At 43.6% G+C, this 26,882-nt stretch overlaps 1 protein-coding gene across 6 annotated transcripts in view; it reads left to right on the plus strand.

Moving 5' to 3' along the window:
• Positions 1 to 26,882, plus strand: part of atp11c (ATPase phospholipid transporting 11C) — a 72,564-nt gene that overhangs the window by 27,122 nt on the left and 18,560 nt on the right. For all 6 annotated transcript variants that reach the window (XM_066648467.1, XM_066648465.1, XM_066648466.1 and 3 more), the window contains exons 2-15: positions 3,937 to 4,056; positions 8,230 to 8,319; positions 17,270 to 17,350; positions 18,225 to 18,332; positions 19,216 to 19,344; positions 19,627 to 19,715; positions 20,834 to 20,884; positions 21,269 to 21,333; positions 21,424 to 21,505; positions 21,595 to 21,745; positions 22,125 to 22,322; positions 24,709 to 24,879; positions 25,180 to 25,367; positions 25,476 to 25,547. In XM_066648467.1, coding sequence (XP_066504564.1) covers positions 3,937 to 4,056; positions 8,230 to 8,319; positions 17,270 to 17,350; positions 18,225 to 18,332; positions 19,216 to 19,344; positions 19,627 to 19,715; positions 20,834 to 20,884; positions 21,269 to 21,333; positions 21,424 to 21,505; positions 21,595 to 21,745; positions 22,125 to 22,322; positions 24,709 to 24,879; positions 25,180 to 25,367; positions 25,476 to 25,547 — 1,595 coding nt within the window. The remainder of the gene's footprint in view (positions 1 to 3,936; positions 4,057 to 8,229; positions 8,320 to 17,269; positions 17,351 to 18,224; positions 18,333 to 19,215; positions 19,345 to 19,626; positions 19,716 to 20,833; positions 20,885 to 21,268; positions 21,334 to 21,423; positions 21,506 to 21,594; positions 21,746 to 22,124; positions 22,323 to 24,708; positions 24,880 to 25,179; positions 25,368 to 25,475; positions 25,548 to 26,882) is intronic.

Below are 26,882 nucleotides of genomic sequence, written 5' to 3' on the forward strand. Positions count from 1 at the left end.
AGCAGGTCCCGTAAGACTCTTGTAAACTGTGGCTTTAAAAAAACAAAACATTTGAAGAGGTGGAAGTTGACTGATGCTGATGGAAATAACTTGTAAGCCATGGCTTCTATGGAGTTAGAGTTGATAACATTGCAGAGAAAGACAGGTGTCTCCCAGGCCCTGATGGAGTGTGCGTGCTATCTCCACCTGGTCTTGCATAATAATGCATCCTGCTGGAATTCTTTGAAGACGTGATGGTTTGTGGGAATGTGCCAGTCAGAGAGGACGAGCGTGTAAGAGCAGCATCAGGGTGCTTTCTTATCAGCAGATACATATGTAGCTGCTTCAACCACACAACAGGCACACAGAGCTTAAAGAACTTCACGGTAATTTGTCTTAATTAATAGCCAGATTTTAACCAGTCAATCACAGCAGTTTAATGTGAAATTGTCCATTCCAAACAAACTCACAGATTGATGTTTAATATAGGACAACAACATTGGTGTCCTACTGGTGTCCTGCATGGCAATCATTGCCGTGGCTAGGAATGTTCTGTTTTGAAACCGGTGAACTAAAGACACATTTACACAGGTGAATTCAGACAGCCAGTATCTTGCGTCATAAACCAAAGGAACCAATCCCCTCAACCTGTGGGGTGGGGCTTTTGAGCTGAAGAAGCTGTTTGTTCACTTGTCTGACTTATAGAGATTACCACACTGGGACTCGAATGCTTCTTAAAGTTGCCTCACAGAAAGAGATTAACATGAATTACAGTTCAGTACGACTGCGGTTATTTCAGGGATTGTGTATTTTTCCTATTTTTTCATTAATTAACAGAGAAAGAGATATATAAAAATTAAATATTAAAATAGAGATATAATAAATTATATTGAGCTTTTAAAAATAAACATGCAATATACAAAGATAAAAACAAATAGAATAAAGTAAAGGTTTTCCATTTCAGGTTCACGGTGGGTCCAGTGCCTACCCGGAATCACTGGGTGCAAGGCAGGACCACACCCTGTCGGGGGGGGGGGGGGGGGGAGCCAATCCTTTGCAGGGCAACACACACACTCATATTCACTTACACACCTACTAGCCTGTTTTTGGACCATGGGAGGGCACAGGGAGAACACAACAAACCCCATGGGCCCTGGAGCTGTGTGATAGGAACACTACCTGTTACATAATATAATACTGCTATTGAAGATGTGTAAAGAGTAGGATTAGACTGTAGTACAAAGCAGTGGTGAATTGTTCCATATAAAATGCAGATTGCAAAATGTGCAAAACAAGACCAGTAAAAATTCCAAATAGAAAATGCGATACATCTCTAAAATTAATATTTATTTATTTATTTATTTAGGGCGGCACGGTGGCGCAGCAGGTAGTGTCGCAGTCACACAATTCCAGGGACCTGGAGGTTGTGGGTTCAATTCCTGCTCCGGGTGACTGTCTGTGAGGAGTGTGGTGTGTTCTCTCTGTGTCCGCGTGGGTTTCCTCCGGGTGCTCCGGTTTCCTCCCACAGTCCAAAAACACACGTTGCAGGTGGATTGGCGACTCGAAAGTGTCCGTAGGTGTGAGTGTGTGAGTGAATGTGTGTGTGTCTGTGTTGCCCTGTGAAGGACTGGCGCCCCCTCCAGGGTGTATTCCCGCCTTGCGCCCAATGATTCCAGGTAGGCTCTGGACCCCCCGCGACCCTGAATTGGATAAGGGTTACAGATAATGAATGAATAATGAATATTTATTTATTTAGTTTTTTTTATAATTTAGATTGTGTACATTTAATATTCGTGGTCAAAAGTAAGCCATTTTGTGCAAGTGTCATTTTATGTTCTGTTTTTAAGTAAAAATGCAAATGCAAAAACACGTAAACAAATAAAGAACATTTTAAATTACTTTACAAAACAACGTCATGCACACAAACAAAATCTGATCTGACAGCTTCGTGAATATCAGCTCTCTGCTAGTGTCTGAAATCACTCTTATATTTCAGTGACTCATGCTGTGTCCTAAAACACAGACCTTTATTAAGTCCTGGTTACGTCTGAGAGGAGTTTTAATATGTTTTTAGAAAAATGTATAGGCTGTTTGATTTCTTATTGACTTTTTTTTTTTGGTTTGCCACGTTGGCTATTAGCAACATTAGCAGCAATTGAGCTAATCTAAAGAAGCAACATTTATTTATTTATTTTTAAATTAATTAATGAATTAATTAATGTAGTTAGATTAAAAATATATAAAAAAATGTGGACACTCTGTGTCTGAGACCTTATCCCTGGCCTGTCTTCAGTTCTCTTATTTTGTTTATTTTTTTCCCTTCTCCGTTGGGCCATCTGCACCATGAAATCACTTATTCTCTCCCGCCTGTGGAGTAAGCGTGTTTTGCAGTGGTAAATATCATCCATGGGAAAACACTGAGCCATATTTTTGCTCCGATGTAAAGGGATTTCATTGTAGATATTGAGGAATCATTCTGACCCTTCAATTAAAAAAGCTTGATGCTTTACTGAGGTAAATAATATCAGGGCTGTAGATGAGGGAAGCTTCTGGATACCACACACACACACACACACACACACACATCTTTCTCTCTCACACAATCCAAAGCACCAAACAGTGCATGCTGTGCTTTAGACCCTAAGATCCCTTCTCCGTGCTGTTTGAATTATTCACAGTGGCACTAATAGCACTGCCACTTTAGCTTTCCCCAAGAATGCTACAACGATGGGCAGAGGTGGGGGAAGTGAGAGTGAGGCTAAGACCCAACTGAGACCGAGGACAGCTTATGTTGTCTTCAGCAAGGTGGAGTCACTGAGAGCAAGTGTTGTGTGAATATGTGAAGTATATATGGGTATAGCATAATCTGGGCACACACACACACACACTGGTTTATCTTAGACTTGCACACTCTGGCAGTAGGTGGGGGATGGAATGAGGGCAGAACACACACTGTGCCCACCATGTCTGTGACAAACCAAAATCCAGCCGATCCACTACTGAAGCTGAGGAGGAAGGAAGAGCTCAATGGGATCCGGCTTTCTCCTCTCTGTCGTGGTGTTTCTTTTTCGCTTGCTTTTTTTTTTTTTATTATTAAAATGTACACCTCATCCAGGGTGACCCCAAACACACGCATGAGAACACACACAGGTTCGGACAAACGTTCTCTCACAGGACGTGAAGAAATAGCAGTATCAGCTCTAAAAGATAACTGGAGTCATAAAATTCGTCACTGCTTTGCTCTCCGTTCTTACAACTGGTTAATCATCACACTTCTGGATGAAATGCTGCTCTAGGGGTTGAGTTTCTTGAGTCATCCCAGCAGACCTTTGTCATAGTTGGCTTAATATGTAATAAAATAGCTTTAGAGGTGCTTTTTCCTCTTTCAAAGCTATAAAAAAGACTAACTATAGCTGACTTATGATTAGAAGTTTCCAGTGGGGTTCACAAAATTGGTAAAACATTGATTGATTTAATGTTGCTTTTTTCTGTTAAATATGTCTCCTTTTGAGGCTTTTAGCTAGAATAAATATGTAAATACGTATATAAATAAACAAAATGCTCGTCTCTGATCTCTGCGCAGTACTGTACCTGCTTTTAAGGAAGTCATATAAAAGATTCAGTGCGTAAAATGTCACAGTCGTGCTTCTCCTGATGTAGTGCACTTCGTCCACCTACACTTTCTGTATTAAGCACGAGGCTCGATTCCGTGAGTTCTTTTTAAGACTCGTCCCTACACCGAGGCCTTACATGGTCTTTAATACAGCGTGTTTCTAAATCTGTCTTCAATTTGGTTAAGTGGCTGAGCTTGACACGGAGCAGGCCTGACAAGTTTAAATGCTCTGTCTTAACAGACCACCGTGACATTGTTAAATTGAGTGTACTTTAATTGATCCTCTATTTTTCTCCCTCTTTCTCTGACTTTCTCTCTCTCTCTCTCTGTCCGTGTCCTGACAGCTCGGCGGGGATGAGAAAAGAGTGGACAGCAGGACCATCTACGTAGGGCATCGTCCTTGTCCGCCAACTGAAGCTTTCATCCCACAAAAATTTTGCGACAACAGGATAGTGTCTTCCAAGGTAGGTGCTCTTCACCCTGGCGTAGGTTATTATTTTTATTTTTTAAATTTAAAAAGAAATGATGCGTTTTCTTACAAGCACTGCTTGTTTTTGGGCAGCTTGTGATTAGCAAGTGTTGTTTACTGCCATGGCAACCCAGAAGCTATGAGCTTACACTAGAGAGAGAGAGAGAGGATGACAGAAAGCAGCGCTGGCTGCAGCCCGTGGAGGCTGTGTCTGAGACACGCTCCTCATGAGCCCTGGTGTCTGACCACCTGTTTGTCTAGGTGAAACAAAGTGTTCTCCCCACACAGTCCCTCCGGCTATATATAGATGGACATGTTTTACCTCTCAAGCATTCCCCCTGATTACAGTGCATCATGCAATCTTAGATTTCACCATGATTTAGTTCGATGCTCCCAAATCCATTTGACTGATCACCCATCATCGCAGGTCAGGGATTAACTAATTTAATGACACAGAAAACATCTACTTCAGACTTTTACAGCTCTGAAATTGATTGGCTAATCTACATTAGTTGATATATGGATAATTGGATTGGGCGTTTTTGTTAAACTTGCACAGGTTTCATTTTACTTGTGGTTCCAGTTTTTAAGCCATTTCCACAATGTGCAGTTCATCCCTTATTTTCATCAAAATGTTCCTCTTTTAGTAAACGGTTGACTGGTGAATTGCTTGCTTTACACCGAATTCTGAATGTTTTTCAGTATGAATATGGTTAAAAATAATAAACAATGTAAATAAATAGTAAAAAAGAGACTTTTACATTAAACTTTTTTAAAACTAATAATAATATGGCACTCTGACTGAAGCTCTTCTAGTATTACTCCACTAAATACATGCAACCTAGCAACGACATCAGTGCTTACAAGACAGATGTGGGGTGTCTGTGAGGAGTGTGGTGTGTTCTCTCTGTGTCTGCGTGGGTTTCCTCCAGGTGACTGTCTGTGAGGAGTGTGGTGTGTTCTCTCTGTGTCTGCGTGGGTTTCCTCCGGGTGCTCCGGTTTCCTCCCACGGTCCAAAAACACACGTTGGTAGGTGGATTGGCGACTCCAAAGTGTCCGTAGGTGTGTGAGTGTGTGTTGCCCTGTGAAGGACTGGCGCCCCCTCCAGGGTGTATTCCTTGCGCCCAATGATTCCAGGTAGGCTCTGGACTCACCACGACCCTGAACTGGATAAGGGTTACGGATAATGAATGAATGAATGAATGAATGCGGATTACAAGGAGGAAAAAAAAAACAGGAAAATTTTATATAGTTCTCTGCTGCTCTCGTTCACCACCAGCTCAGCAGCATGTCTATAGGAGACTATAGTCCAAAATACTCACTCATAATTTACACAAGCCTTGGCATCATTTACACGTGTATCATCGCTAAAATCTGAACCCACTGTAAACGATTGTTAAACCATGACATTTTTCCGACTGTATCTGTTTATCTCTGGCTCTGGCGCTGTCCTGATTTACATTTCAGAGAGCAGCTCAGTAACACAGCATTGGTTCCCATTAAACTGGTGTAAACGTGGACCGGCTCTCTGGAAAGTACCATGGTTCAAAAACCAGTTGAAGATCCAGATTTGTTTTTTAAAGGGCTTAAAGGAATGTGTGATGGAAGGTCTTCTTTATTTTAAAACCTAATAATAAATAATGGTAACAAACTGTTACCATCGTAATAATTCACTCAAGGTTCCTGCTCTAATGGGAGTTATTGGCACTGGTGTTTAGTACTCTACCTGTGGCCTTGCGCCTACAACTGCAACACACCAGTGCCAATATCTCACGTCATGTCGCATGAACCTTGAGTCTATTATTGCTTGAATATTCTCTAATTCCAGAACTGAAACAGTTGAGTTGCACCTTTTTAGATTGGGGCATTGTCCGTACATCCCTACTGCTCCTGCACTCTCTACACACATTTGCAGTGGTTCAAATAAATCTTGCTTTTCCACCCCCTTCCCTCAGTGCACCCCTTCCACCAGCAGCTTTGCCTGTCTTCTCCCAGTGGAGGCCGCTTATTTTTCTGTCAGCCACACGGCCAGGGTGCCTGAGAAATACACGGTTACGATTAATGTGCGAGAAAAGAGGGTGATTCAATCTGTCCCCTCAGCCTGATGGGACTTCCTAAATCTCCCCCAACTGACAGTGGAGGCGTGCTCAATGCGCCAGAGGAGGTGGTGCAGGAGAGAGAATGGGGGAGAGAGAGAGAGAGAGAGAAGGAAAAGGGGTTGTTAATGGAGCTACCCCTTGATCCTGCTAAGGAATCGCATGATTGCTCCCACTCTGGTGTGATGCTGTTAACACACTTTAATTACTAGCGCTATGATGTTTACTCTTCCTCGTGCATCTGGCTTCCATCATCCCACTTTTTTTTTGACGCGTTTTTTTCTTGCACCATCCTGCATTTCTCTCTCTCTCTCTCTCTCTCTCTCTCTCCCCTATCCTCTGCAGGCTTTCTGCTGCTGCCACTGAAGTTCATATAAGGATGTCAGTCCTTACTACAGAAAAACCATCATTCGTCCGCCTGCACTTTTATCATCTCTTATATAATGGCTTTATCTGTGCTGGACTTTTAAATTCTTCAAACCTTTTGCAATTTCTATGTTGTGAGTTCTTAGTAGATCTTATTATTTATTGGCAGCAGTTGTAGTATTTTTGCAGTTTCTCATAACATTAGCATTAACTGGAAAAAAAAGAGTAACCTGTTCCAAAGTCAGTTATACATACACATTGAGCATTCAGTGATTTAATACATTTAACAACAAATCGGAATAGTGTAATGCATACAGCCAGTGCATAAATAATGGAGGCATCTGTCTAACCCACTGCTTTTCATGCTACAGCTCTCATTGGCCAGCATTTTCACACTTGTCCTGAATACACGAGTCTGCACCCAGGAACTATTCGGGGTTCATTTACTGGAGGGGATTACTCTGATTTGCATCCACACACAAAAAATAAGTCCAAACCGTGCTTTGATTAGCGCAGTTCCATACTTATTTTTCTCAAAATGTTAAGAAGAAGCTTCATCTGCTTGCGGCTTTTCATTGTTTGGCAAGGAGCAGTGATTTTGGGATGCAGGGTGTTTCAAACGTCGCAGTCGCATTACAAAATGAACCAGTCCTGTAGCCGACTGCACGAGAGTCCACTAGAAGCAAACCCCAGACCCTCGATTTCAAAGGGACCAGAGACCGCTCCGAGTCTTGAAAACAGCTTTTATACTTGAGCAAGCGGACCTGAGTCCGGAAAAAAGCTCTAGTGTGAAAACGCCTTTAGCGTATCTTCCCAACCTTCGCTCATCGTAACTTAAACTGCCATGTACTTGTGGTAATCTGTTTCCTCTTGATATTTCCTCCAACTGTTTAAATGGATTTGTGTAGCATTAAAGGATGAACCCAAATTAACAACAGCTATTTTACTTATGGTCTATTCATTTTAGAACAATCAGAAGAAATATCCAGAAAATGACCTACACCTGCCAGTACCACTTAATCTAGAACTCAGTGTTGCTCTATTGCTTACACCCACACATCCATTACACCTGTTCTTTCATTTTCACCACACTTTTTCCCTCTATTGCCCCACCTATGGCTCTGGGCTTAGTTTGTCAGTATTGTAGGTTACCCCCACTCCTTATCTCGCACTACACGCAGTGTATTTGGTGTGTCGTGTTTGCCAGGCATTGTCCAGCCATTCTGCTCAGAGCCTAAATGGTATGAGGGTAGCTTTTCCCTTGCCCTGACTATTAGCCATCAGGCCTCACTTTGAAAATAGACAGAATGAGAGAGCGGGAGAAACGAGGAGCTGCCACCGACCGGATAAGGTAATCGGCTCTCCTTTCAGGGCTAGCCGAATTAAGGAGATAAGTCGCTAATCCAAATCAATGGAATACCTGCAGGGCCGGAGGGTTGCCTTCCACAGCCAGAGGCTCTCTGAACACCCTAAAGTTACAGTAGTGATCTGCTACTCGCTTGCAGAGAAATGGACTAAAAGAGGAGCTGATGAATATTGAATGTATTTTTATCCTTTTTGTCAAGCTTCTGGGCTTTCACCCACACTTCTGCCTCTTTAGCTTCGAAAAAGCTGCTTTTCCAGAAGACACTCCAGCATCTTTCAAAGGTCGTAGGCCTTTACTGTCTTAAATGAAACTAATGCATCCTCTGTTTTTGTATCTACAGTACACTATATGGAACTTCCTGCCAAAGAACCTGTTTGAGCAGTTCAGACGTATCGCCAACTTCTACTTCCTTATTATATTCCTGGTGCAGGTAAGTTTTTAAAATGTATGTTCAGGGGAAGGGTGTGTCTGCGTGGTGTATTTGTGAAGTAGGAGTTATGTATTTATCTTGTAGTTTATTCAGAAACCTGCTGTGTCTTGAAAAGAGAGCAAGGACCCCATCTGCCACTTCACATTTTAAATGTATAAACATACCAGAGTTTACAGTCCATTTCAGATGAATGTTGGCCCTAAAGATTCATATGAAAATAAGACAACAACAAAGGAACTGGTGAAGGAGCTGCAGGCATCTGATACCAAACTGTACATTTACCATTCAGACAGTGCTACATTACCACTGCCTATAAGAGGGCAAGTAGGAAGCCCTTGCTCCAAGACAGGCATAAATAAGACTTCATTTTCATCATGATCACCAGGATAAAGACCTAGTATTAGAGGAGTGTTCGTTTTATGAAAAATTGAAGTGCTTGGCCAAAATGATCAAGGAAGAAGGATAATGCTTTAAATTAGAAGAATGCCTTCCCAAGTGTGAAGCATGGGAATGGCAGCACAAGTGTCGCGGAATTGTTTTCCTGGGAAAGGGACTGAAGCAACACGTCAAAACACCGGCCAGAAAGGTGAAACTTGGCAGGAGATGGGTGTTCCCATAGGTGATTATAATGCTAAACATTCCTCAGAAGTTGTGAAAGAAGATGTTGCAAGAACAGCAAGGTAAATGTGCTGGAGTCACCTGACCTGTATCACAAAAAACCTGTTGTATGTAAACTCTGATCCAAAGAAAATCTGGTATAATAAATAAAAGATGGTGGATGTAAATATTAGTGGTAGTGGTAAACTGTGCCTCGCTGTTTTGGCTAGAAACAGGTAGCCATCTTATAGCCTCAGGCCTTAGGGATCAGCTGGATTGGCTGGTTGGTTAACACTGACACACCTCACTATGGGTTAATTGAATGATATTTGAATGCATTTATAATCAATAAATATTCATTTAACTGTTTGGTTGAATACATTGCTAATCAGTAGTACACAAGAAAACTATTGATTTCTTCTTTAAGTTTATGAAGTCGTTTGTTTGCGGTTGTTTACGTGTGTTTATATGATGCCTTTTATGTGACTTACTGTGTTTTTCTGTGGTGTGTGTGTGTGTGTGTGCGTGCATGTGTTTGTGTGAGTGTGCGTGTGTGTATTGTTCCATGGGCGTGGGTGTTTGCTCAGTGCTGGCATGTCTCCACTAATCCTGCTTCCCTTTGGAGGGGTTCCTTATCCTTAGAGCCCAGTTCTCCCTGCATAACCCACTATTATAGTGCCTCTATTATAGTGCCTCCGTAGAACACCCGTCACTCAGAGACCACACTCGCATCACAGACCCAGAAATAGAGCCGCACAATTCCTCAGAGACTCCCCTTGCAAATGCATCATCAAAACCCAAGCCACATCCTAGTCTCAGTCACACCGCCCACACGCCCCCCCTTCCCTCTCTCTCTCTCTCTCTCTCTCTCGCTTTCATCCTCTCTGTTTCTCTCTCTCTCTGTCCTGTTTATCTCTTCATATTTCCCTATGTAGCTCTTCCTCTTATTTTTCCCCTTTATTCATTATATTATCTACCTCTGGCCACGTACAATGATCCCAGTTGTCCCCATTACATCATTCTATCTTTCTCTTTCACCTCCAGCACCTTATTTTTCCCCTCTTCTTCTTTCTCTCTACCTCTAGCCATGCACATTCTCTTGTTCCATCAATTTCCTTCCTCTCCTCTTGCTTTATTCCTGCCCAGTCCTCTGTCTCTACCCCCCCCCCCCCCCCCCCCATGCCCCTGCAGCGAAGTTGTCTTGACGTCAGCAGCTAGGAAGCCCTCTGTAGTTCTGTAGAACCACAAATAGACACTGGCTGGTAAAAAAGCTCCTCGTGGTTAAATATAGCACTGCATGCCTTAGCTGGGTCCTGATGGGAATTGAGGGAATAGAGGGATGGGAATAAATGAGGAGAGAAACGTAGGAGGTAGAGAGGGAGGAGGAGGAGGGGAACCGGGGATCTCTGTCTTCAGCATGCACACATACATGGATCTAACTGGAATGTTCCAAGCGTGTGTGTGTGTGTGTGTGTGTGTGTGTGTAAGATAGAGACACTATGCTAGTTGTCTTTCATTTTAAAGAGAATAGCACGGTCAGTAATAGTGTTACACTAGGAGTCAGAGAGGTAACTCAAAGATACAACTCTCTATTCATTAGGAGGAAGGTTGGATTTTTTTTGTCTATTACTGACGATGGTGAACGGTTGTACGTACACTGTGTCGCCAAAGGCTTGTGGACACCAACCTTGATAAATATGTAAAGCAGGTGAGAGTGATGAGTGATGCAGTGCAGCGTATGAAGTTATGTAAATGCATCCATCCATCCATCCATTATCTGTAAGCGCTTATCCAATTTAGGGTCGCGGGGGGTCCAGAGCCTACCTGGAATCATCGGGCGCAAGGCGGGAATACACCCTGGAGGGGACGCCAGTCCTTCACAGGGCAACACAGACACACACATTCACTCACACACTCACACCTACGGACACTTTCGAGTCGCCAATCCACCTGCAACGTGTGTTTTTGGACCGTGGGAGGAAACCGGAGCACCCAGAGGAAACCCACGCGGACACGGGGAGAACACACTAACTCCTCACAGACAGTCACCCGGAGCGGGAATCGAACCCACAACCTCCAGGCCCCTGGAGCTGTGTGACTGCGACACTACCTGCTGCGCCACCGTGCCGCCCTTATGTAAATGCAGCTTTGTGCTTAATATGACAACCTAATCTAACAGTGCGCACTGTTCTTGTATAATAATGCCATGCTTAAAAGTACTACCTAAATGGTCAAGCCTCATGAATATGCATTGTAACCTAGAAGCCACAACATTTGCCTAGAGAGAAAGTTTCACTCCATAAACACAGGCTTGTTCATTGTATGTGATTAGGTTGACATCCTTTCAGACCCATAGTGTTGAACTGTCACCTCGCAGTGGAAGAGTAAGGTTTGTTTTCCTCTGAGTGGTTTTAAATACTGAAAAACCAGAACATTAGGAGGATCTTCCTCCTGCAGGACTCTCTGTTCACGTCCTTTGTGAGTGTTTCTGTGGTGTTTGTTGGAAACAGATTCAAGGCAAGTTCAGCATGCCCTTCAGGAGAGTTCCTAGACTGTTTATTAATCCAGAGGGGAAAGCGGTAATAAGGTGAGAGGCGTTTATGGCAGCACTTATTGCTGGTGTTTGGAGTGCTTCCTGGCTTGGTTTAGTTCATGCTGAGCATCTGTTTACATGTGTTGTGCTGTGTTTACCCAGAGTACAACTCATAAAAATCCAAATGAAGTTGTGTTTAAGGAAAGCCTAGTCTGCACATTTTTGTTATTTCTTAATGTAGACGTCATACCTCCAGCCTCCTATTCTTCTCGATTACGAAGATTGTTCCCAGACCGTTCATTTCTTCCAGGCGCAGAATGTAAAATTCAGCACTGGTTCACTACCAGTTGAGAACAAACCTTTGACCCCCCCCCCCCCTCCAAAAAAAACATGGGTGTTTTGATTTTGCTCGGCTTCTGACATCAACATTGCAGACTTTAAATTGTACCGCACCCCTGCATGAGTTATTCCAGTCACACACTGCAAAGGCAGGGTTAAATCATATTAAACAAACAAAACGAGCTTGGAGACGGAGCTAAACTTTGAAAATGACAATAGAGAAGGAAGAAAACAGAGCTAAAACAGTTCAAACAGAAGCTGCAGCAGACCCCACTAGGAGTGAATCCTAGACCACAGTCACAGATCTGTGCTCGAGACCTCTCCCTGTTTTATAAACAGCTATCACATGACCAAATGTCCCCTTGCTCTAGTGTGAAAATGCCCACTGCTGAAAGCAGCTGTTATAGACAGAGTTGTATAGATGGTGTGAAAACAGTGTTGTTGTTTGATCCTTGTAGTATTTTGACCAAAACATGTCACAATATTTAATTAAGACTCGGGGGAACTTTGTTGAAAAATATGTCATCTTTAAGTAAAATTGTACATTGTGAGAAACCACTATTACTTTTATGTATTCTGTTGTTTTGATGTATCAGCACTGGTGTGAACCACTAGGCAGTCCAGGTGTGTGTGTGTGTGTGTCTGTGTGTGAAAGAGAGCAGGGAGAGACAGTAGTTAAGTGGAAGAGACTGTGGGACTCTCTGTCCTCAGCATTTTTCGGCAAGCACTCTCTTAATATCTTTAATCGTACAGGGCGCCGCAGCTGGCTACCTCCAGATGGGCCTTTATCAATTTATTAGATCGAAAAACGACGTACTGCTGCGCTGCTGTTCTGCAGCATTCATCACCTGCATGGCTGGGGAGGGGGAGGGGGGGGCGAGTTAGAACACTTTCTGCTGAACACAATCCGAACAGTGGCCGAAAGGAAGCGATGTCTGGCAGAAAGGTTGAATAAAGCCGTGAGAAGACAGCCCCCATTCGCAGGATTTCCTTCTTGCTGTGTTTTTTTTTTTTTCTGCCTATTTTCTCTTCTCCTTTTTTTTTTTCATTTGTCTTTTGTTCACCTCTCTGGAAAGTGTCAAGCGTGCACTTTCTGACGCCAGTTTCTCCTGAGTGTGTAAGCTGAGCAGCAGTGCCGACTCATAGGAAAAGCCCTCTACGTTATCTCTTGTTCTCTTTTTCTCTGTTTCCATGAGAATGCTTTTGACAGTGGTGCCACTAAGCAGCTGTCAGCAGACACCTGCCATATGGTATGCTGCGGGGAGCGGGTTTCAGAGCCTCCGGAGCTGGGTGTATCCCTGAGAAACTGGGCGAACCGGACCGCTGAGAAGTCTCTCTCTCACTCTCTCACTTCCACTCATTCTCTTCAAGCCCCCCTCCCTGTGGGTGTGTGTTGTTGCTTGCCATATCTTGTTCCCTGAGAGCCCCCTGCTAGCTATGCTGCGTTTATGTGCCTGAATCAACAGCCTTTGCACAGGTGTTGAGCAAATCAGTCTTGTGACTGCTTGAAAGCAGCCAGAAATTCAGTGCTTTATTGTAGTGAGAGTGGCTGAGGGATTACAAGCCCTGGAACTGGAGAACACATTACTGACAGGCTCAGAACCCTAGTTGATTGAGTATTTGTTTGTGCTGTTGTTGGTAGGGGGTGAAGGGAGTGCAAGCTAGGGCAGGTTTGCTGGCAGTCATTTGCTCTGTGAGCCATAAACGATGGCTTTAGCCTCAAAACTCCCACTGTATTCCGCTCTCCCTACTGTTCTGGCTCTACGACTCCATGAACCATTACAGGTGCCCATGTGCAAACACAAACATTACTACTGTATGTGTTAGGTTGCATCACTGAAAGGGATAGGAGCTATAACAACATAGCATTATTGAAATATGTTGTTATGTTATACATGAGTTCGTCATGGATGAATCATTACTGTAAGAGATAGTTATGGCCTGGAACAAGATTGTGAGTTTTACAAGCATCACCAAGGGAAGGCAGGTTAATTGATGTGAGGACACATGGGTGTGGTTGTGTTCCAGCTCCATTATCCATATATCTCTGCTATAAGCCATGCCCCAGCATATTGTCTGCATCAGTGATATGTTTTACTTGTTAATGATGCTTCAGAAACATATTTACATATTTGATGTCTGTGAGGAGTGTGGTGTGTTCTCCCTGTGTTTGCGTGGGTTTCCTCCGGGTGACTGTCTGTGAGGAGTGTGGTGTGTTCTACCTGTGTTTGCGTGGGTTTCCTCCGGGTGACTGTCTGTCAGGAGTGTGGTGTGTTCTCCCTGTGTCTGCATGGGTTTCCTCTGGGTGACTGTCTGTGAGGAGTGTGGTGTGTTCTCCCTGTTTCTGTGTGGGTTTCCTCCGGGTGACTGTCTGCGAGGAGTGTGGTGTGTTCTCCCTGTGTCTTCGTGGGTTTCCTCCGGGTGACTGTCTGCGAGGAGTGTGGTGTGTTCTCCCTGTGTCTGCGTGGGTTTCCTCCGGGTGACTGTCTGCGAGGAGTGTGGTGTGTTCTCCCTGTGTCCTCGTGGGTTTCCTCCGGTTGACTGTCTGTGAGGAGTGTGGTGTGTCTGCGTGGGTTTCCTCCAGGTGACTGTCTGCGAGGAGTGTGGTGTGTTCTCCCTGTGTCTGCGTGGGTTTCCTCTGGGTGACTGTCTGCGAGGAGTGTGGTGTGTTCTCCCTGTGTCCTCGTGGGTTTCCTCCGGTTGACTGTCTGTGAGGAGTGTGGTGTGTCTGCGTGGGTTTCCTCCAGGTGACTGTCTGCGAGGAGTGTGGTGTGTTCTCCCTGTGTCTGCGTGGGTTTCCTCTGGGTGACTGTCTGTGAGGAGTGTGGCGTGTTTTCCCTGTGTCCGCATGGGTTTCCTCCTGGTGACTGTCTGTGAGGAGTGTGGTGTGTTCTCCCTGTGTCTGCGTGGGTTTCCTCCGGGTGACTGTCTGTGAGGAGTGTGGTGTGTTCTCCCTGTGTCTGCGTGGGTTTCCTCCGGGTGACTGTCTGTGAGGAGTTGGTGTTCTCCCTGTGTCTGCATGGGTTTCCTCCGGGTGCTCCGGTTTTCTCCCACAGTCCAAAAACACACGTTGGTAGGTGGATTGGTGACTCAAGTGTCCGTAGGTGTGAGTGTGTGAGTGAATGTGTGAGTGTGTGTTGCCCTGTGAAGGACTGGCGCCCCCTCCAGGGTGTGTTCCCGTCTTGTGCCCAATGATTCCCGGTAGGCTCTGGACCCACCGCGACTCTGAACTGCATAAGCGCTTACAGATAATTAATGAATGAAAAATGTTATTAATTTAATATAATTAATATTAATATATTTTGTTGCAATATAGTGTTCTTGAAATGAATAAAATTATTTTCAGTGTTTTTTCATATCGCCAAAATACCCTGAAATATTGTGATATTATTACCTACCGTATTACCTACCCCTACTGGGAGTAACCTGATCCAGAGGGCAATCAGTGAAAATTTAAAGGTGACATATTCTAGCCCTTTTGTTTGAGTCAAGTGTCTGTCTTTCTAAATGATAATGAGCACACAGCTCACCACAGTGTGAGCAACAATGAGAAGTGAGACGCAATCTCTTGATTATGTCACTTATTTTTCTTCAGTTCTCTTTTTTCTTCTGTCTCATTTCCACTCTTGTGTCTTTATTTACTTTTTTGTTGTTGTTGTGTTCTAAAGTATAACCCCTGCCTTTGCTCTCTAGTGTTAAAGCAGGTCTGGCACTGTGACGGGAGATACTCATATGAGTGGGGAAGGGTGATGCTATTCTAATGATTCCCCTTGTTACTAAGCAAGGGGAGCAAAGCCAGAACAGCTCAGTGTTTTATGATTTAGGCAGCACACAAATCCTGACTGTGTTTTCTTATTTCACAGTCTGTGCACAGGTAAGCATTCCAGGTTCAAATGAGTTACTGTGGAAATACACTGAAAAGGGTGTTACTTATGTTTCTTTAAAATATGTTTAAACAAGAGGGCTACAGTCTTTTTGAAAAGCTGGGCTTCATTGTGGTGCATTAAAAGGGTTAAAATTAGTGTTGTCAGTCAAACATTATTAACATGGTATGGCTTAACACCACTGGTTTCACCCAGTTCTTTCCGTTTTTAATTACATGTTTATTAACTTGCAGATTCAAACGCATTCGGGTTCTTAGTTCTGTTTTTATCAGACCCAAAATGGAGGTGAAGGTGTGTTTATTTGTACCACTTTAAGATACGACTACATTTAAAAAGGTTTATAAATGGCATATGAAGACCTTTATATACTGGTTTATTACATGGATATCAATCAGGTTGTAAACACCTTAAAGGTCATTAATAATCATTTGTAACACAGAGTTAGAAAGGGCCACAGTGACTACTTTTTTTTGTTTAAGAAAGTGTAAAAGTGTGAGAGAACTTATAGAAAATGTCAAGGTAAATAATAAGCTCAGACCTGAGAGTGTGAATTTGTTCATTGTATTATCATTAATGTCAAACACACTGGTGGTGGTTAATTTAGTAAATTTGGTGGTTAAATGTGTTAGTAAATATTTGATAAAACTGACAGGCTGAGACCCGCCTTCCACATGGATTCCCCGTGGACTGGGGTTTTTGTCTGTTTTCACTTCCTGTCCAAATGAAAACAGTGTTTTAGGTCACTGAAGCAGTGGTTTTCCAAAACGCTCTCCAAGGTGGAGATTTTTGAAAACTCCGTTGTCACTGTTCTCGTATGGACGAAAAAAAAAATTGATATTTTTGGAAACACTGACGTCACACAGCGTGTCTGTCTCTGGCTGAAATTCAAACGGCTCCTCACTCCCTATGTAGTGAAGTACATGTACATGCAGCAATAGAGTTCAGAATAAATATAAATGATGCTGCATTATAAATATGTAATGCACTCATTCATTCATTGTCTGGAACCGTTTTTCCAGTTCAGGGTCGCGGTGGGGCCGGAGCCTACCCGGAATCACTAGGCGTAAGGCAGTGATAAGCAGTTACAGACAATGAATGAATGAATGGATGTGGGTTCACTATTTGGCAAACAAGAACTAACTGTTGCCCATTCTGTCTATGGATTAGAACTGCTTATTAATGACTTTATATGTGTATTCTAAAGTGGTACAGATTTATCTGTAACTGTGTGTGAAATGCCTGACAAACAGTCCTAGGTTTCACACCCCATAGACATGTTGATCCCACCCATCTGCACACATTCTCACAAACACACAGACTACATTCTTTATCTTATATAGCCCGCAGCTGACCTTACACTGAGGTCATGGAAAGATTCTGAGAGTGCTCATTAAGCTTCAATTGTAGTAAGCCGTTTGCCATTTTGAGATGTCAGAGGGCTAGGCCGCATTCAGCTGCGATGAGGTTGAGTAAGAAGCAGCATGTGGTAATAGACAATGACTGAACATAGCATATTCCTTTAGGAAGTGCTTTAAACGCTCATTGTGAGATGTTCATTCATAAAACCATTTATGATTGAATGTGTATTTCTCCGCAGGTTATAGTGGATACCCCGACAAGCCCCGTAACCAGTGGCTTACCCTTGTTTTTTGTGATCACAGTGACAGCCATCAAACAGGTTAGTGATCACTATGCTCTCTGCTCTTCTCCAGGTAATTGTTTCTCTTCTCTATCTATTTGTTCATACTTTCTAATGAAGACCCACATCCTGGTTTGCACGATTTTCACACCTCATCTTTCAGAAAAAAATGCAGACTTGAAAACAGGGAAGTGTTTCTAAGAAGCCGTTCAGAAATGACTGTTGTGGTCTTGTCCTACCAGTTACCAGGGCCTGAGGTGAAAGTCCGTGGCCTCCTTCCTGCTCTTACAGATATACTACATGTCCTATTACTTTCTGTCACAGTGTAACTGCTTCTGTGTAGACGGTGGTGATTCCTATTCAGCTGTCAGGAGCTACAACAGAGCAGGGAGCGATTCTTTCATACTGAAACAAATGGCACGCAGCCTTGTCTGGACACAGTGGCCCTGTCTCAGCTTTAGATGTATTGTTTCGGGATTGACTTTTTCGCTGGAGCGCTGCAAGCTCTCGGGGAGACGAGCACAATAGAGGGTGGACTTCCTTCCAGAAATATATGGCCCACATAGTGAGAGGGGCTGTGGCCTGAGCAGGACTTTGAAGTGGGACACAAGTGATGATATTAACCCAGGCCCACTTCTGATTAGAAAAAAAATAATAAATTAAAAAAAAGTCTAAAATTGGGTCTCCTGCCCCCCTTTTTTCCAAACTTCTGCATATGTGACATGATCTACAAAACAGGCCATACCTGTTTCTCCTTTCTTCCTTGTTATTAAGACTAGCGTTGTGGTCGCACACTCTCTTCTGATTTAATTAAGCAACCCAATTCAAGTTCAGATAAAGCATGCAGAGCACTTTGTACATAATACAACGGACAAGCACCAACATAACCCTCTCTGTGTCTCGCTCTCTGAAGGGTTATGAGGACTGGCTGCGGCACAAAGCAGACAATGAGGTGAATAAATATCCAGTGATCGTGCTGGAAGATGGGAGGTCCATACGCACAGAGAGTGAAAAAATCAAGGTATCCATTTTTTGCTTTTATTGTCTTCGCCTCTTGGGATACATTCAAACCACTACTTTATTCTCCCAGCACCATGCCATGGACGAAGTCACTCGGGCTGTGTTCACGTTACCAAGCTGAAGTGGCACATCTGGTTTTATCAGGGCTGTCTGGACATGTCAAATCAGCTTTGAGTCCCTTTCACGTGTGGTCCTAGGTTGGATCAGATTAGTGGGAATGCGATATGGATATGAAAGATCAGATATGATTTTCCCTCTGTACACATGCAGATTGTGTCTCAAAGAGACACACTGAATGTTAGAAAAGGAGCTGTGCACAGGATAACCAACTGGAAATGGATTTGTGTTAGACATATTGTTGCACAGTACAGTAGTGAAGAAGCCATTAGTTTAAGGACCCTAAATAGTGCACTACCCAGGGCTGAGGGACCCTTTAGAGATGGAGCAGCAGAAACGTATGAGTGTGTGCATTCAAGCCATTTCAGGCACAGGTTTGTTCACATTACGGACAGATCAGAAACGCCACTTACGTTTTTAAAGTGAACAATCACGGTAGCCAGTTGTGATCTGAGCACGATGATGGGTAATGTGAACATGAACTGAAACCCTTAAGCCATGCCTAATCAAATATTCCAAGTACAGTAACCATAGAGTGGATATATTTGTAGCAGTCAACCCATATTAGAGGTCACAGTGATTTACTCCTACTCTTCCATCCCCAGGGAAAAGGAGGCTTAAATGTGGGTAAAAGAACAAGGGAGAGAGCAGCGTTCTCTTTCGTGAGATGCTCATGCTGGATTGTGTCTTTCATGGTCATTGAGGTGTAGAGATGTGTCCTGATCAAAGCCAGTGGTGGTTCATTCACGGTGGCACTTTCTCTGCAGGTGGGAGATATCGTGGAGGTGGTGGAGGATGAGACCTTTCCCTGTGACCTCATTCTGCTGCAGTCCAGTAGAGACGATGACACTTGCTTTGTCACCACAGCCAGCCTGGATGGAGAGTCCAACCACAAAGTAAGCTCATCAACATGTCCGTCGGTTTCTGAGGCCGTACGTACGTTTTTGAGCTCACACAAATGATTGCTGCGCTTTTCCTGTTTAAATGACACAGACACAGATTTGTGATTTCTTGCAATTAATCTGATTCTTAAAATAGTTGACCTACATCCTGTAGTCATGCAGCTTCTTGTGGTTTCAAACTGTCACCACATGTTTCAGGTTTTCTGCACGTTACTTGGACTGACAGTGGACTGAAATGCAGTTATTTCTGATTCTCTGTTTCTCTCTTTCTCTCAGACACACTACACAGTGCCAGATACGGAGAGGGATCTGCAGTCTCTCAACGCCACCATAGAATGTGAACAGCCTCAGCCTGATCTCTACAAGTATGCACTCCTCATGTGTTTTGCAACAGGCACACACACGCAGACAACCTGCACTCCATGCCCAGAACTCAGTGTTAAATATTAAGAGATGTTAAACTCAGTTGAACCCTACCTTTCATACTAGACATTACAAGTGTAGCCGCACTGTTTTATGTATTTGATTTACAGTCAAAATCAAAAGTGGAGCTTCATTGCTTGGTCTTAAACAGAACCCTTTGTTTATAGCCTGTCAACCTTACAGCCACAGCGAGCTGATGCAGACCATGGGCAGGTCCAGGCATGTTAAATGAAGCAGGATTTATTCTGTTGCTCACTGTGCAGAGCCGTTTTTCCCCACTCCTGCCCATTCCAGCTAGATTTGCCTGCTCCTGCCAAATATCAGCATTTGTCCCACTCCTGCCTGCAGCGTAGATGTTTCCACCTGCTCCATATTTCCCAAAAAATCTTCTTCTCAATTAAAGTGCAGGTCCCCTAAAGGGTCTGGTGTGGGGAGGGGGGGGGGGGGGGGGGGATCACACTTTGAATTCCCTCAGAAATGTTACACAAAGATGCAGGCATATGAGCATGGGTACTCCCCCGCTCCAACAGTCACTGGATTTGTTAACTGCCCTCTCTCATGCAGGACACTGTACTCCTACGCTACAGAATATTGCGACAGGACCCACGAGTTCTTAAGCTTACAGAATGGCTTAGCTCTGGCACACTCATCGTCAGGGCTCCATTCAGTTCCACAGCAACGAAGGCACCAGATTTCATCCTAAATCCACTCCCAAAAACTTCAGACTTGCTGTTGCCAATGCAGCAGCTTGTTGGGTCGTCACCAATGAGCACTGTAATTGGTGCATTTCCTTCAAGGCGTATTTGCATCTGGCATTGCTTGGAGATACAGATTTTTATTACTGAGACTATATGGGATTCCAGATATCTAAAGAATACATGAGAGATTTGCCGAATAGATTAGCATAAATTCCTCCATCTGGAATGGACTATGGCTTATGTTTTCTAATTTAAATATTATGGAACAAAAGGCCATATCAAGTGCACCGATTGCCTTCACTGTGTACTTCTGTGTTTGTTTACTCGCTCATCTGACAGTATGTGTGTGTGTGTGTGTGCAGGTTTGTGGGCCGGATGCATATTTACAAGGCCGGGCTGGATCCAGCAGTAAGGTGAGCCTGCCTTTGGTTTGCTCTCCTGAGGCAGCCTCATCTAGGACAGCCTCTGAGTCCCTTAAGCTCTCACTCTTTTCCCTCTGCATTAGCTTCTGATCATTATTCTATCGACCCATAACTCCAAACAGGCATTAAAGCAGAGCCAGCCTGGCTCTGTTTCAAGCCCTGCTTCTGAAACTGCTGGCCCTGCCGTTTGTCACTGGTACAGTTTGTAATGGTATTGTAAGAAATCCCCCAACACCCTGTCCTTCACAAGAGCAGCCCAGGCCAAGAAACTCAGTCGTCTGTATCCTGATGTCTGCGTGGCTGTCGGTTATAGTATCGGACATGGTGGATGGTGTGCAATATTGTAATCACTTAAACCTCTGTTATGCGATTTAGATCTTTGGGTCCAGAAAACCTACTTCTGAAAGGCGCAACCTTAAAAAACACCAAGAAGATTTATGGTATGTTTAGTCTCTTTTGTATATAAAAAGAATGATTGTATGAGGATGAATGCTGGCCAGTGATTTCACCTGTATTGACCTTGCCTCCAGGTGTAGCAGTGTACACCGGCATGGAGACAAAGATGGCTCTCAACTACCAGGGCAAGTCTCAGAAACGCTCAGCCGTGGAGAAGTAAGTGAGAGTGACAGGCAGTGGGTTTTGCACGGCTGAACAGTGAGCAGTGTCTCAGATGCCCTTTATTCTGGCGTTCCTCTTCACAGGTCTATCAATGCCTTCCTTCTGGTCTACCTGTGCATCCTGATCAGCAAAGCAGTGGTGTGTACCACCCTGAAGTACGTTTGGCAGAGCCGTGATGGCCAGGACGAACCGTGGTACAATGAGAAAACGCAGAAGGAGAAGGACACTTATGTGGTGAGGATGGTGCATTTTATTAGGTGTGCAATGTGGTTTTTGTGTAATGTATAATTCAAAATTCAAACATTCTCCTGCAAGGGAAATGTTTTTGTTTGTTATTGAATTCATTGAGTTATTAGTTTAAGGACACAGTTACACAACAATGCTTTAGAGTTTAATGTAAAGCCATTAAAAAGCTAGAGGTGACATAATTATCATCACCTTGCTCCTTGCTTATAGCTTATTATATTAAATGTGCCTAACCCCTACTTGTCCTGCCACAGCTTGCAATACTCTATACATCCTCTGGCCTGGTTTCTGGCCCAGATTAAGAAAAGCTCTCAGATGACTGGCTCTGTTGTACATTTTTTTTTCCCTTATCCCTTTCTTTCTTTAGTATCTGAAGATGTTTACAGACTTCCTCTCCTTCATGGTGCTCTTCAACTTCATCATCCCTGTGTCCATGTATGTAACCGTGGAGATGCAGAAGTTTCTGGGTTCATTCTTCATCACCTGGGATAAAGACTTCTTTGACCCAGAGATACAGGAGGGGGCTCTGGTCAATACCTCTGATCTCAATGAAGAGCTTGGTCAGGTGAGGAGCTTAAACAGTGCTCTTTAACTGCCCCTTTCTCTCTTTACCGGTTACCAGCACGTTTTAAAGGCTTGTGGTTGTGTGTATGTGTACATATGTGTGTACATGTGTCTATGTGGTAGAGAGAAAGTGTGTTTATTTTGCTTTAAAAGCTATTCAGAAAGGGCTGTGGATGTGTCCTTGTAGTAAGAACGTGAACGTACTGTGTTTTTGATGTATAGCTTAGTTTTTGGTAACGTTAGTAGCTGTTTTAGTAGGCACCACTCTTCTTCAGCTCTGTCACTTTGGCACGACTGACGTGGGCAGCGCTGGGTACGTTTTTGTAGCTGATGCTCAGAGGTTTGAGTAGGAACTGATGTCGGTTTCTAAGAGAGTGGCATCAACGACTCGAGTCAGGTCATAGATCAGTCGTGGATGGTTAGGCCGATGATTACTCCAAATTGAGCGCTGCTTCGTTAAACTGATTTATGCAAGGGAAGTCATTTTGTCAAGGATTAATTGTGCATCCTTAATGTGAGACCGTCCGATAATTTGTGTGTGTGGTTGATTGCCTTAGATTGTGATGGGCATTTTTTGCCATTTTCGCTTGAATCACACTTTTGTCTTTTTGCTTTTTCTGGTGCCCTGTCCTAGGAGAGTTCCTGCCTTGCTCCCTGTGATTCTGGGTAGGCTCTAGGTCTAGGATGAAGTGTCTGAAAAAAACAAATGAGTAAATGTATATGTGAATGAATGAATATTCGTGCATCCCCAACTGTGTGTGGGCATCGTGTCGATTTACGCAACATAATAATGTGCTCCAGAGGGCAGTGTCCAAGCCAGAATGTTTTGTAAACAAACAGGATCTTTATTCTAATACTCAACTTCACCCTTTTTGTACAACTTATAGCATTTTCTTAAAATGAAATAAATGATAGTAACATCACTTTTTTGCCATCTGACCCTAGAATCTAGTCATTTATTGATTGCTTTATTTAATGTTTTACTAGTTCTGGTTTGGGTTAAGGGTGGTGCGGTAGTGTCGCAGTCACACAGCTCCAGGGACCTGGAGGTTGTGGGTTCGATTCCCGCTCCAGGTGACTGTCTGTGAGGAGTGTGGTGTGTTCTCCCTGTGTCTGTGTGGGTTTCCTCCGGGTGCTCCGGTTTCCTCCCACAGTCCAAAAACACACGTTGGTAGGTGGATTGGCGACTCAAAAGTGTCCGTAGGTGTGAGTGTGTGAGTGAATGTGTGTGTGTGTTGCCCTGTGAAGGACTGGCGCCCCCTCCAGGGTGTGTTCCCGCCTTGCGCCCAATGATTCCAGGTAGGCTCTGGACCCACCGCGACCCTGAACTGGATAAGGGTTACAGATAATGAATGAATGAATGGTTTGGGTTAAGTATAGGGCTGGGTATCGTTTTTTTCAATAGCTTTTTCTTAATTGTAACAAAAATATACAAAAATGTATTTATTTAACAGCTGACATGAGTAAATTCATTCTCATACTGTCGCCATGAGAGGCTACCATCTTTTTATTTGGATTGTGTTAGAACAAACAATGAGCAGGTTTGTGCCGCTTGATTTATTAAAAAAAACAGCAGAATTACTTGTGCTTAAACTATAAATCTTTGTCCCTAAGCACATTGCTGGATGCAGTTCAGTTTTTAAGAGTTCTTTTTAAGAAATATGAGCATGTCAGCCTGCTCTTGATGGAATCACCTGCTGTGGAAACAAAAATCCACTCTGATGGTGTAGAAGATTCCTGTACACCCAAGGTCTGACAGAATTGGCAGCACTTCATTCTTTTCCTACCACCAAGCTACTGGACTGGAAGTCAGCAGGGACGTCATGTCTCTGTAGTTCCGGACCTCCTGTTTCGCCCTTTCTCTGGGGGACAGGATTGCACTGGTCTGACTTGCGAGGGCAAGTCACTGTCTGTCTGCATTTCTCTGCAGACAATGACTTTTCGGTACTCTGTAGTACCAAGGCATTTCGGTCTGTGCCTTTTTGGTGTTGAATGTCGATACCCAGCCCTAGTTCAGTATGTTTGGGTTTCGTCTTCCCCTTCCTCTTGACTCAGTGCAGCACAGTTGCATTCAAATTTGAGATTTGGCCCAATACAAAATGCAAAATAGTGGTAAATAATGCTGATTATGGAGGGGTTGCTTTTGTCTCAGAAGAGTTCATTGTAAAGTTTCTTAAACACCGCTTGAGAATGTTAAACCAACACTAGGTAGTTTTACTTTTAAAGTACAGCTTTAAAAACATTGATTCATTCTCTGCATCTATAGGGAGAGCCCAGGAGCAAAAAATACCCGATCATGCCTCGTGTTCCTTTTAATCAGCTGATCATTTGTCAAATAATGATTGAGATATTTCTCTGTTCCTGTCCCTTTTTTGTGTTCACTGCAGGTGGAGTACGTCTTCACAGACAAGACTGGCACACTGACGCAGAACAACATGGAGTTCATTGAGTGCTGTATAGATGGCTTCCAATACAAGAACACAGACTCCATGAGTGAGCTGGACGGGTTCTGTGTGACGGATGGGCCAGTCAGCAAGCTGCAGCAAAAGGCTGGACTTGTGAGAGCTTCTACATCATTTGTCTGCTCCATGTTCCTTACGCTAGTACTGCAATAGAGTACTGCATTCCTTTAGGCACTGTTCTCTGCAAGCAGTGCACTATATTCATTTTCTCCTCCGTTATCCAGCACACCTCTGTATTAAGGAGTTCAGAGAGGACAAAGATTTACTGTTTTGGACTCCTTGGTGCCTTTTGTTCTGTTGTGGGGCTGTGTATATGACCCCCACATTGGCTGGTGTTCTGTTTATATTTGATTGGGTGTTGATATAATTTATATCTGATCTCTCTCTTTCTCTCAGGACAAGGAGGAGCTTTTCCTGCGAGCTCTCTGCTTATGTCACACTGTGCAAGTGAAGGAGGCGGGCTCAGATGAGATTGATGGGAATCAGGTGGACGGACTAGTGGCTGACCTGACCCATCCAGAAGAAGAGAGAGGCTTCATTGCCTCCTCCCCCGATGAGGTTGCTCTGGTCAAAGGAGCCATGAGGTAAGACACGTCAGACGGTGGTTTAGATGTTAACTGTATTTTAAATATAGAGTGTAATGTCATTGAATCATCCACTGTGAAAACACTGTTGTTTTCTTTCCTGCTCAGACATGGCTTCACATTCTTGGGTCTGGAGAACAAAAATATGAAGATAAGGAACAGGCAAAACGACGTGGAAGAGTGAGTGCTCTTTTTTCCAGGAAAACAGTGTTAAGGCTTAAGACTGCAACAGTCGAGCTTTAAACTGGGAATATAAAATGTCCTAAGCATTTTTCTGATAATTCTACCTGCAGCTATAATACTTTTTACAACCCATAACATCGATCAAAATGTGTGTCAAGACATAAAATGTAGCTTTTAAAAAGTTACACACCATCCAAAATGTGTTTTACAAGCTTGAAAACTTTTTAACCTTAACCCAACTAAGATCCAGGAACTAGGCTATAACCAACAACTGGCAATGGACTAACTCTAGTGCACTAGGGGCACTGAACACACACACCTAGAGCAGCTGACACATCAACTGTGGATGTTGAGGGAGGAGACAGCACTGTTTCTTCACTTTCTCCTGTGTGAGGAGTGTGGTGTGTTCTCCCTGTGTCTGCGTGGGTTTCCTCCGGGTGACTGTCTGTGAGGAGTGTGGTGTGTTCTCTCTGTGTCTATGTGGGTTTCCTCCGGGTGACTGTCTGTGAGGAGTGTGGTGTGTTCTCCCTGTTTCTGCGTGGGTTTCCTCCGGGTGACTGTCTATGAGGAGTGTGGTGTGTTCTCCCTGTGTCTGTGTGGGTTTCCTCCCACAGTCCCACAAAACACACGTTGGTAGGTGGATTGGCGACTCAAAAGTGTTTGTAGGTGTGTGTGAATGTGTGTGTGAGTGTGTGTTGCCCTGTGAAGAACTGGCGCCCCCTCCAGGGCGTGTTCCCGCCTTGCGCCCAATGATTCCAGGTAGGCTCTGGACCCACCACGACCCTGAACTGGATAAGCGCTTACAGATAATGGATGGATGGATGTGCAAGGGAGACAACAATGTTTCTAAGTATATTTTACAGCAGCTCAATATTCTTCAGCCATCTTAGTTGGTGCATTTAGTCTTAAGTCAAATGTTTTATACTCTGTCCATTTCTTTTTCTCTTCACATATCTTTTTTTTATCCCCTCTTTTCCACAAGTAACCCTTTGATTGTAAATAAGAATTCTTTAGGATTCGTCTCGTTAAATTAAAAACGAATGAAGAAAAAAGGAAAGGTTAAGCGTTGAAGGCAAAAAAGGAGAGGGAGAGCTGCATGTAACACAAACCTTATCAGTTTGACTGAATATTTGTTTGAACACAGTTGTTATAAAAAAAACACTTGAGCAATTTAGTTGTTCTAGAAAAGCGCCTTTCGGAAAAAGTCTTTTATGTACTCTGGCTTCAACACGTGTCTTCACTGGGTGATGGACTGGGATTATGGGAGTATGGGTGTATGGGTGTATGTTGAAAGGGGAATGAATTCATTGTGTGCTTTTATTGAATCACATA

This window comes from Hoplias malabaricus, chromosome 17 (genome assembly GCF_029633855.1).
Source record: "Hoplias malabaricus isolate fHopMal1 chromosome 17, fHopMal1.hap1, whole genome shotgun sequence".
NCBI classification, from domain to species: domain Eukaryota; kingdom Metazoa; phylum Chordata; class Actinopteri; order Characiformes; family Erythrinidae; genus Hoplias; species Hoplias malabaricus.